Source organism: Gossypium hirsutum, chromosome A07, assembly GCF_007990345.1.
Source record: "Gossypium hirsutum isolate 1008001.06 chromosome A07, Gossypium_hirsutum_v2.1, whole genome shotgun sequence".
Taxonomy (NCBI): domain Eukaryota; kingdom Viridiplantae; phylum Streptophyta; class Magnoliopsida; order Malvales; family Malvaceae; genus Gossypium; species Gossypium hirsutum.
In genome coordinates this window covers 66595552-66607720 of record NC_053430.1, presented here as the reverse complement: position 1 = coordinate 66607720, position 12169 = coordinate 66595552, and the positions used below count along the sequence as shown (strand labels likewise).

General features: G+C 30.9%; 1 protein-coding gene across 4 annotated transcripts; it reads left to right on the top strand.

The window, feature by feature from the left end:
* The first annotated feature begins 7369 nt into the window (after positions 1-7369).
* Positions 7370-11496, top strand: LOC107952841 (uncharacterized). Of its 4 annotated transcripts, none has more exons than XM_041117948.1 (10): positions 7370-7590; positions 7732-7828; positions 8407-8473; positions 8783-9065; positions 9623-9671; positions 9869-9939; positions 10087-10165; positions 10237-10352; positions 10831-10909; positions 11233-11496. In XM_041117948.1, exons 2-10 carry the CDS (start codon positions 7742-7744, stop codon positions 11236-11238), a joined length of 837 nt encoding a protein of 278 aa, XP_040973882.1. In that variant the 5' UTR covers positions 7370-7590; positions 7732-7741; the 3' UTR covers positions 11239-11496. The 4 variants fall into 4 exon arrangements, with proteins under 4 accessions (XP_040973882.1, XP_040973881.1, XP_040973880.1 ...); XM_041117947.1 differs by having other exon boundaries at positions 7370-7631; positions 9626-9671; XM_041117946.1 differs by having other exon boundaries at positions 7370-7631.
* Positions 11497-12169: the final 673 nt, after the last annotated feature.

The window sequence follows — 12169 nt, the reverse complement described above, 5'->3', positions numbered from 1 at the left end:
AAAATAAAATGAATGAACTAATCGTAGGGTTCTTGCCTTTGTAGCAAAGTATTTAAAAAATTACCCTTTTAACACAAAAGAAAAGTAAAGAACAAAACAATAGAATTTTGCAATCCACGAACATAAATTGACAAATCAAATTAGAAATAATTATAAATGAAGGCTTGAAACCACATGAATATCAAAAGTATGAGAAAGGAGAAAGAAAAGCCATACAAAGCAAAACGTAAAACAGAAAGAAAATATTATTAATAATGTAAAAATATATATAAAAGAGTAATTATTTCACACGGAATAAATAATTTATAAAAAAATATATTATTATATTATGTTATTTTTAAAATTATTATTTTTAAATGTTAGTAATAGATGTTATTTATAAATATAAATTTTATTTTTTAATACTAATTAAATGATAATTAATGGTGATAATTTTAATTAAGGGTAGTGAATAACTTAATTAAGGGTAGTTGTTGGCTTATTTGGTAATTAGTAATTTAATCAATTCTAGGCTCAGTAGTGGCATTATTGAACTAGGAATAGAGAGTTCCAATAGTTTAACCTAGGTTTGGTTTTAATTCAATTAATTTTGTCTCAAATCTTAATCTTGATTTTGCACTACTAACTCATAACTTGACTAGACTAATACTTGTTTTTGGATAACCAATTTAGAAATAATTTTCACAAACTTAGCAATTTCTTGGTACGATCCTTGGAATACTTCCGATATTTTGTTGTACAATTTATATTACAATTTGACCTATTTACTTGCAGATACTACACTTCATTCAGAGATTCAATTGCATTTTCTTAAGCCCCGACGCATACACATTCGGGCACAATCACATATACATATTTACATGAATGAAGTGTTGAATTATTATGAATTGTAATGAAATTTAGTTGATTACCTTATTGGCATATATATGTACAAATGATATAGAAATAGAAATGTTTGTCTGCTATTTTTATTAAAATATATGGCATGAGTTATTTATATTGCTTGCCGATTGAGATATTCATGAGATTGGTATATGAGTAGTAAATGTAAATTGGAATGGTTGAAATTTAAGCATGCATTGTTTGATTTTTTATTGCGATTATACTCATTTTATGACTTGAGTCATGAAAATATTGTATAGCAAAAAATAAAAATTTTGAAAATTGACACGGTTTGTGATATTTATAACAATAAACCCTAAACTGAAATCATATTTGTGTTTTTGTATAGACGGATCCTTTTTGTTCCCAATTTTCAACCAAACGATCTTCTTTGCTATTCTTATACCATAAATTGCTTCGAGCGAAGGTTAGAACAAAGCCAATCATAAACAGAAACTAGAAATAGTTTTCTTTTCTTTTGGGTGAAAAGCTGACAAAATCATTATTCCAGAAAATATATTCAATATTTAGAGAATAAAAGTCTTTCTATTTTCGAGTAGAATAACGATATTTGAAAGTTTTCTACATAGCCCCTACCAGTTCCATCTATTTATAGGGAAAAAAGGTAGAACCCTTGTTGAATTAGACAAGTTTATTTCAAATAGAAAAACATTCTCTTTTTAGAGTATGATTACGGTGGGCAGCACACCCCTAGTATTCCTACTAAGGTTGCCACCCCTTCATATTCTATGAGGGGATTTTGGGTCTCTCTCACATTAGGTCTAATTACAAGTACTTCCCAAACTTTTTGACCCAGTACTTTGTAATCTGATCCAACCCTATTTTGTTTTTTCTATTTCCCAAAATAAACTTCAATATTTATATTAAATAATTTTCTCATCTCAATATTACCCTTGGTAAAATGATGATGATTTTAACCTGATAAAATTTTTGAGAAAATATATTTAATATTTCGCCATTCAACTTGTTCACTATGGCCATATGGTTTATTTTTATTTTCAGGCTTTAAAATAGCTCAAAAACATAAAATTAATCTTCTGGTCATTTTTTAGAATTCCTTGTTCTTTTCTAAATGAATTCATTTCTCATTTTCATTTTTATTTCCATTTTGGAGAAAACCACAATCATTTCCAAATGATTTCATTTCTCAGTTTTCATTTAGGAAAAAAACTAAATCATTTTCAAATGTTTCCTATTTCTTAATTTTATCATTTCTATTCATTATGTTCATTTGATTCAACATGCAATTCATTTCTAGTTTCAATGAGCTAATGGAGGGACTGATTGGACATATGCAATTGAGGCTCAAATGAATTATATTTAATTTCCAACTTTTCGCCTATTAATTATAAACTTATTCAGTCACGAAGTCATTCTACTATAGTATCGTGATTGAGCTCTCCCCAGCATTATACCATTACAAAAGCAAATAGATCAATGCTCGTCCAATGACTTTATCATAAGTGTGTTGCCCTCATAGAATATCTTTAATCTCTTTGGGATAATATCCGTTCTCCCAATATAATCCTATTTTATCTCATGGTAATTATTACATCTTCCTTCATTAAAATTCAATCATTATCAAATAGTGATCAAGTCATCGATCACAAAGACGAACGACCCGTGGTCACATTTACTTCCCATCAACCAGGTAATGCCAATGAGAGAATATCATTTACCCATGTCCCGAACTATGAATTCCATTATTATAAATAGTGCTACATACTACATGTAATAACCTATTTTTCAGTAGTGTCGAAAATAGTGGTTTTAGGGCCACCAAATCCGACAAGTAAGTTACAAGTCAAACATGGTGTTAAAAAGGTTTTTGATTTGATAACTTATGTTATATAAGCGATTTATTAAGTTCAAGTGGTATGACCCTAAGATAAACTGGTTTTAAAAAATAAGGTATCGGGAGCTCGTTTCTATAAACCGAATCGTAAATATTTTTATAAATATTTACAGAGTGTCATTAAGGTGATATTAAAGTTTCATTGAAAAATTTTAATGTTTCGATAGTTAATTAATTAAAAAGGACTAAATCATAAAAGTTGAAAAAGTTAATCGCTCTTAGTTTAAAGGTGTTAAATTGATTAAAGAATTATAATTGGATGGCCTTAATGGGTAAATTACCCATTCTTTAGTTGGTGGACGGTTAAAGCTTCATTTTCTTTTAATTTTATGTGTTTTATATGTTTTTATATTATTATTAAATGATAAAAATAAAATAAAGGTTAATAAAATAGGAAAACAAAATAGTTTTCTTTCCCATTTTGGTTTTGTTCATCACCGAACCACCATGGAATAGTTTGAAGTTTGGCCAACCATGTTTCTTTGTATGTAAGTCTTTAAGTTACCCATTTTTAATAATTTTAATATTTTTGAGATCGTTGCAACTAGGTCTAGCTAGCTCGTATCTTTGATTTTGAAACTGTTAAAGGTTTTGAATGTTTCCATTGATGAATCTTGTGATTTTTTATGTTAAATGATGAATTTGAAATGTTGATTGATAATTAAAAGTATTTTGTTAAGTGATTTTTGATGAATTTATCAATTAGGGACTAAATTATTAAAATAGTAAAATACAAGGATTTAATGTGAAATTAATACAAATGTGGGATTTTTTGATGCCATGAATGTTTGGCTAAGTTTAAAATTGGAAAAAATGGTTAATTTGTATGTTTTAAGCTCAGGGACTAAATTGAATAAAAGTAAAACTTTAGGGGTAATTATATAAAAATATAAAAATGACTAAATTGCATAAAATACATTTTTTACTGTATAAATTAATAGATTGAATGAAATTATTAATTTAGATCAAGATTGGGTGGAAAATTGAGGATGGAAAATTACTAAAATGCCCCTATATTTTGACATTTCTGTAATTTAGCCAGGTAAGTTTGTATGAACTACACACACTTAAAATGTGAGTTAAATTGATAGTTTAATGTGCTATTCTATTGTACATGAATTAATATATAGATGTTATTATGCAATTTAGTATGTCATGAAATGATAGAAATTTAATGACGTACGATGACTACCGAGCCCTGTTTGAACCTTAGGAATTTGTAAGATACAAATGACATGTCATTAGGGTTTAAATGATTCGGGTGCTAGTCTTGAATGTCCTACTAATGGCTGAGGTTCGACATGTGTTGCGAATACTCCACAACTCGTGTGAGCAACATTGTGTAACTACGTTTCGACCCACAACTCGTGCGAGCAGGTCCATTTTCACAGCTCGTGTGAGCATACTTATTCACAGCTCGTGTGAGCATATATGTACATGAATTGATAAATTACGGTTATATGAGTTAGCACACTTTGTATGAGCTATCTCGGGTATCCAACGATAATCTATTTGATTCAATGGGCATGATTTGGAAAGGAAACGGTAAATGTTCATTACGAGCAAATACAGGTATACATGAAATACATTGAAATGATGAGATACATGGAAAGCATGTTATGTTATGAAAGATGTTATATTCACATTGAATCATATTCAAGTATAATGGTTATCCATGTTGAATTCATGTGAAATATGTTCAAGTATGCTAACATGTGTTGTTGTTTGATGCTTAGGCATGTGCTAAGCTATTGGTTGGATTGTATTATGTTTACTTATAAGTTATGCATTGAAATGGTAAGTGCCCAAATGGAAATATGCTTGTGTTTATGAAAGAATGGTAAGGTTTAATTTATGTAATTTCTTATGAAATGGTTTATCATGTGGTTAATTCCAAAGGAGCTATATTTAAATGCACTAGCTTGTGGCTATGGTTGATGATATGCTTATGTCTTATGTGTTATGCATATGAAACGGGTGTGGAAAGGTAATGAAATAGTAAGTTCATACTTAAAGTGTAATATGATGAAAAAGGGAATGATGAGTTGAATTGATGTTGTTGTTTAAGCTAAAGAAGGTAAATGCAATGGAAAGTAATGAAATGCAAATGAAAATAAGAAAATCTGAGAATGATATGTGATGTTGTGGTTTTATTCACTTTGCGAGTTGTTGATTATGGTTTCATGAATCTTGCGATGTTGGTATAGGATTATTCTTGATATGTATAAATTTCATATTTGAAATGGATTGATATGACTAAAGTTATACGAGCTTATTAGGCATTTATTACTTATGTAGTTGTTTTTCCTTTACTTTTCAAATTATCAGAAGCTTGATTGGGTTGGAAGCTTGTCGGAGATCCGTCACACTATCCATCAATTGTATCGGTAGATTTTGATGGCTTGATTAAGATTATACTTGCATGTATAGATGGACTATGTCTAATGTTTAATTGATGAGTTTGGTATATATATGTCATGTTGGTTGATGATTATGGCATGAAATGTTGCCTTGGATTTGAAGTACTTAGGTACTATTGATAGCTTCTTGGTTGTTTTTAATATGGTCAAATTGGTGTATGTTTTGAAATGAACAAAATTGGTATGGTTGTTATGTATCAATTATGTTATGTTTTGGCATGAAAACAAGTTAAGTGATAATTGGCTAAATATGCACATATATAGGTGTTTTGGTTGATGTTATAGCCATTATGTAACACCCCAAACCCGGCCCAGACGTTATGGTCGGATCCGTTGTGTCACATTGAAGTTTTTAAGAAAACCCTTGCCTCTTTCAACGTCCTTCTTAGTGTTTTAAAAGATAGTCTTTGCTAAGTTAATAAAGTGAATGGAAGCTGTGCACCAGGTAGGTATTCGAAACAGAGGAGGTGAGCCATGCAGGCTGCTTAAGTACCAAGCTCTTGATTGGATCCAATCCTAGACATGCCAACAACCATTGCCACACTTTGGTGCGAGGTTAGGTTTTGAGAAAAACGAGTTGGAATTCATTTAAGTAGATATTTTTGATAAACCGATTAATTGTATCGTTGCGTTATTTTGAAAACAATTATCATTTTGGAAATGCGCCCTAAGTCTAACCCATTTTGGATTGTTATCAGTAAAATATAGGGTATAAAATAAAATAATCCCAGAAAAATAATTAAAATGGCCTTATTACAACCCAAAACCAAATAATAATATTAATTAAGATAAAACTTATAAAAAAATAAATCGGTTACTTATTGCAATTAAAAGAAATAGAAGTAGTAGTGTGGCCATCTCCGAGTCCCTCGCAGCTCCAAACCATCTAAGCTTAGGGATTACCTGCACATACTACAAGAAAATAGGGCTTTAGCGGCGTTTGATCAAAAAACGCCGCAAAAATTGTAAAACACATAGCAATAGCGGCGTTTTAACAAAAACGCCACTAAAACCAGAGCAATAGCGGCGTTTTAGTAAAAAAGGCCGCTAAAAACAGAGCATTAGCGGCACTTTTGGCAAAACACCGCTAAAAACCAGAGCATTAGAGGCGCTTTTGGAAAAACGCCGCTAAAAACCAGAGCATTAGCGGCGCTTTTGGCAAAACGCCGCTAAAAGTCATATAACCCCTAAACCCAAAAAAATCATAAACACTAATCTATAACCCCTAAAATAATAATTATTAAAATTTATGGTTATACAATATATTAAATATTTTCTTATATAATCGTCAAAGAGATAGTATTGAATTTAAAATATCGAATTAATTATCATTATAGTTTATGGTTTATGGTTTAAGATATATGGTTTGGGGTTTAAGGTTTATGAGTTAACTATGGTTTAAGATATATGGTTTAAGGTTTAAGATATATGGTTTAGGGTTTAGGGTTTATGAGTTAACTATGGTTTAAGATATATGATTTAGGGTTTAAGGTTTAAGAGTTAACTAGTATTTGAAGGTTTATGATGAATTGTGGGTTTAAGGATTATGATTTAGGGTTTAAGGGTTAGGGTTAAAGTTTAAGGTGTAAGGGTTTGGGGTTAAGGGTTTAGAGTTTAGTGTTTATGAGATAAGGGTTAAGAGGTTTAGGGTTTAGATTAATTAGTATGTTTTAATTTATATATTAAACGATTTCTTATATAATTGTAAAAGAAATAATATTAATCTTAATATATTAAAATTATAATTATAGTTTAAATTATTTAAGAGATAATAGATAAACTTTATATATATTATTAAATATTGACTATCATTAATTAATTATTATGGCTTCCAAATTATATCAAATAAAAATAAATATGAAAATTAAGAGATTAGTGGCGTTTTTTTAAAAACGCCACAAAAAATACTATTATAACAAATAAAAATAAATATGAAAATTGAGAGATTAGTGGCGTTTTTAAAAAAAATGCCACAAAAAACACTATTATAACAAATAAAAATAAATATGAAAATTGAGAGATTAGTGGCGTTTTTTTAAAAAACGCCACAAAAAACACTATTATAACAAATAAAAATAAATATGAAAATTAAGAGATTAGTGGCGTTTTTTTAAAAAACGCCACAAAAAACACTATGAAAACGGCGTCGTCTTTTTTTCTTAAATTTCATCTTTTTGTGTCATGCCCGATACTTAGCCATTTCCCCCAAAATCCCAAAACAGATATCCCAAACGTTTAGCCATTTCCAGCAAAACCCCAAAACAGATTTCCCCAATTCTCTACATTTCCCCTAATCCCTAAATTTCCCCCAAAATCCTTAAGTTTTTTTTAATAGTTCTTCGTTTAAGTAAAGTCCTTATATTTAAAAAAAATTTAATTTTTTTTAGGTATTAGGGAAAGCGATTCGGCCAGGTATTTCAGCATCTAGAGTTTCTGTCAATGTTGGAGAAAAGATAAATATTCGAGTAATTCATGCTTATAGTTGATTTTTGGTGTAAATGTTATAGGTTTAGGGTTTAGATTAAATTTTTGGTGTTTTTCTTTGGTTGGCAGCGTTGAAGGAATGGCTTCAGATCCTAAAGTGCACACTTTCGAGGAGGTTGCCAACCACAACAAAACCAAAGATTGTTGGCTGATTATTTCTGGGAAGGTCAGATTTTGTTCTTTCTTTTATTCGATTAATGTTTCTGGTCTTTCTCTGCTGGATTGTTTTAGTTCCTTTGCTTTTATTTAAAAATCATGCTTATTTTATTTGATTATAGATGATTTGTGAGTTTAGTTCATCTTTCAATTGCAAGTATTTGGATACTATTAATTTATCTTTTAGTTATACATATAAGTGTGTGTGTGTGTGTTCTGCAACAGTTTATGCCATTTATGTGGTTGCTTTTTTCTGATAGATTGAAGTTTTTTCAATTGGCAGAACTCATATTATCTCTAATTAGTTGAATAAAAGGGTAATGATGGGATCTAATCACATAAATATGCAAATGAACCATTCCAGTAGTTCCATCGTCTGCTCTCATCCAACATTACTTATGTGAAAAATAGTTGAGTGCTACCTGTAATTGAATACGGGGAATGAAAATTTTGATTTCTGGTGTTCGTAGGTCAAATTTTCGTTATATATCAAACGTTTCTCCTTTGATGTTTAGTAGTCCATTGAAGTCAAGAACAAGGTATTTGAAGTTAAACGATTGTTTATGATTGAGATTTCTCTTGATCTAGGTTTATGATGTAACTCCGTTCATGGATGATCATCCTGGAGGTGATGAAGTTTTGCTGTCAGCTACTGGTAAGTTTTTACAATCGATTTTTTATTTGGTGCTTTAAGTAACTAACCTTGAATTCGGTAGTTTGATCTTGTTATTTGTCCTCTAATTTTGAATTTCAAAATATCTCGTAAATATATAATTTATGCCCTTATCTGGCTGCCAGACAATACTAATAAAAACAAAGCGATTCTGTTACCTTATTTAAACCTTGAAATTAAAGCACCCTTTTTTTTCGAAAAAGAAATTATCTTATATAAATGCAGAACCTTATGTGGCTATAGTACCTTCATTTGCTTATGCTTTCATGGCTGCTTTGCTTGGTTTTTTAGGTTACTACCATTGCCTTGCTGCTGTTTTACTTTCTTTAGCTATAGTTTTAGTTCACGGAGATATTCACAGTAGCTTAAACATGGGGTATGAAGTGAAGAGAAATGAAGTGAAAAGCTGTGATTTTTTTCAAGGAATTTGGGTTTTTGATGATTCTTTTAACCCTCTTTATGATTCTTCGAGTTGTCCCTTCGTCGGCGGTGGCTTCGATTGCCGGAAAAATGGCAGACCTGATCGGAATTACCTCAAGTATAGATGGCAGCCTAATGACTGTGCAGTCCCCAGGTAAAGTTATCTTATTCCTTTCCATTTTCTTTTTCTCTCATTGTTTTTTCTTTAAATACAATCGAGGGTATATGCAAATTTTGATTAAATCTATTTTTTTTCTCATTATTAACGTTAAGGGACGATTATTTTTAATTCTTTGAATTTTTTTATTATTTTCATGAAATTAAGGATACCAATAAGATTATACCAAGCATGATTTAGCTATTACATTGTCTAAAAAAATTAATTATTACTGTTTGCGTCAATTTTGATTTTGGTCCCTCTTGATCCTGGGCTTGGTTATTGCGGTACGTCACTATACCAAGAAAGAGTAGCTTATTACTATACAAGAGTTTACCTATTACGAGGGAAGAATCAGTGTGTCTCATCTGTTAGTTGAAATAGCACAGTCATATCTTTTGTTTAATTTCCTTTTAGCATTTGTGTGTCGAACTAAATACCTGTTGATGATATGCTCCATTGTCAAAAGACAATATTATATTTGAGCATCTTTGAGCCCCCATTTAAGTTAGCAGGGAAACCAGACAATGTTTAATATTGTTGGAATTTAAAAGCAGGAGCATGTTTTTAAAATGGAGTGGGACAGCAGGTCTTATTTTTCAGGTATGGAATGTTACGTCACTCCATAGGTTCTTTCTTTTTTGGTCAGCTAGGTGTTTGTTCTGTTTTTCCTTCAAAGAGAAGTTTGTGAAAAATAGCACCCTACAAGTACCTTTAATTCTGAATTTGAATTTGATATTTTAGGGGATTATGGGTTATGTTTCAGTTATATGATTTATTTATAATATATAAATATGCAGCATGCTGGTGCTTGTGATGAAAAAGGAAATCTAATTATCAAGGACTTCTATGGCAGCCCGCTTGCCGCAAGGTTTGTATGTCTGTAGCCTTGTGTTTATATCTTCTATAAGATTCATTTACATTATTAGTTTGTTGTTATCACTATTCTTTTAATTTTTTTTGCTTGCTTCTAATCATCTATTAAATCCCCGTTTTTTAAATTGAAATCTTAATGTAGTGGTAAGCCTTACGACGATATGTTAGTGGCTAAATTTGAATGTGTCTATACTGGTTCTGGTGATCAAGGTTCCTCCATGGTTAGCATCTGCACCCTGTGGCTTTTCATTACTTTTGACATGGATGGGCCTAACTTCTGTTACCTCTGCAGTTTGCATTTAACATGGAACAAGGGCTTCCTGTCATGCCCGAGTGGCTGTTCTTCAACAGAGTGAATGCTCGGGCAAGAAAAGTTGTTGAAATTGGTCCTACTCGCCTTCTTTTAAGGTATTATGCTTATTATTTACTTTTTCATGAATACCATTTTTATTTGTCTGAAAATTGTTAGGTGAGTTCAAGTTCAGGTTTTTCTGTTTCTTTTGAAAAATCTTTCACCAGTATAAAATGGATTGCTTGGACGTTGGTTTTGGTTTGGTTTTGTTCTTTTTCCATTTTTTCTTGCTCTTCTTACATATAAATCTTCAGTGAGTCTTTCAGTTAAAAATGTGATTTGTATTGGCTTTAATGTTCATTTTTTCCTTATTTGGTTTACAAGTAACTAAAAACTGTATCTGTCTAATTATTGCTTAGATTGTAGTACTTTGTGCAATTATTTCTACTGTCTTGATTCCAATGATTATAAATGTAAGCCGTATGATTCTTTGGTCACCCATCAGCACCATATGTGGTACTGCAAGGGATATTGACTTACTTTACAACTTGTTTCTCAGTTGTTTATTTTAAAATTTTCTTCTGCACATTCCAGGGATGCATGGGACATGGCTGCTGAAATTTGCCTTTCTCAGCTTCCATCGTTGGTTGAGGATCGTAATGCAGAGTTTCAGGTGTGTTTTTCTTCCAGAGTTAGAACTTACTTGAATGTAAATTAAAGGTTAAGGATTTAATAGGAGTAATATAGGGATCTTTGGATTTATTTAAGGGTAAATTTTAAGATTTTTTGGTTGCATAAGCCCTTGAATTTATGCTAAAAGTGGAATTTATTATAATTTTATTGATTATTTTGAAAAATCTATAGCCAGGAAAAAAAAGAAATAAATATGTATAAATTATGTAAGTTCTTTGTGTAGCATTTTAAGAACTTCAAAGCTCACAGATGATTTGTTATACTCTATATGAGTTCATTGATTCTATGTTTTTGCAATTTTAGGTATGATCATGGGTGCAGCAACTTCAACTGAAAAGTACTTGTACAGGTCTGGAGTAGGTCAATCAAGAAGCTCTGCTGGAATTAAACTGACAAGTAATTGTAGTATGCTTGTAGTTAAAGTTTCTTATAGTGAACATCATGTTGTTTATTCAGTAGAAGTTTCAAAGATTTTACTTTTTAGAAGAAAGTGTATTGTAGTCATTATATTGGGTTTTCAAAGATTGATTATGAACATTTTGATCAAATGAAAAGTTCTCTTATTAATGTTTTTGAACTCAAAAACAATTTAAAATGTGTCCATTGTTAGGTTATTTAAATTTTGTATGATCATTTAAGGTAAGAATGAATATGAAATGATTAAAAAGGAAGATGAAATATATATGGTCTTTAGTGGCGTTTTTGGGGAAAGCGTCGCTAAAGATCATGTCGTTAGCGGCGTTTTTGGGGAAAAGCGCCGCTAAAGGTCTTGGTCTTTAGCGGCGTTTTTAAAAAGTGCCGCTAAAGGTCCTGTTCTTTAGCGGCATTTTTTAAAAAAACGCCGCTAAAAGTTTGTCTTCCTGTAGTGACCGTTAGAAACGGGGTGAGTTTACAAAAACTCAGTGTGTAATCCCCAACAACAAACAAACAGTGAATAACACAGTGTCAGTACAATCTGGGCCAAAGCCCTATTCAGTAACAGTACAGTCTGGGCCTTAGCCCTTAAATAGTAGCAGTATGGGCCTAAGCCCTAATTCGGTCTCGACATATACTGGGCCGAAGCCTTTTCATAAATCATATCACTGGGTTGAAGGCTTTTCATAAATCATATGTGACAGCCCTAATTTGACCCTAGTCGGAATGTGATTTCGGGACCACAAAATCGAGTCATAAAATTTAGTTAAAATTTTATTTGCATATCTTATATGTGTGATAGTACTTGTATAAAAATTTGATGTTT

Coding starts and splice junctions, on each gene's coding strand:
- LOC107952841 (XM_041117946.1), top strand. Junction 9,066..9,622: donor AATGACTGTGCAGTCCCCAG/GTAAAGTTATCT, acceptor GGAATTTAAAAG/CAGGAGCATGTTTTTAAAAT. Junction 9,940..10,086: donor GGCAGCCCGCTTGCCGCAAG/GTTTGTATGTCT, acceptor ATCTTAATGTAG/TGGTAAGCCTTACGACGATA.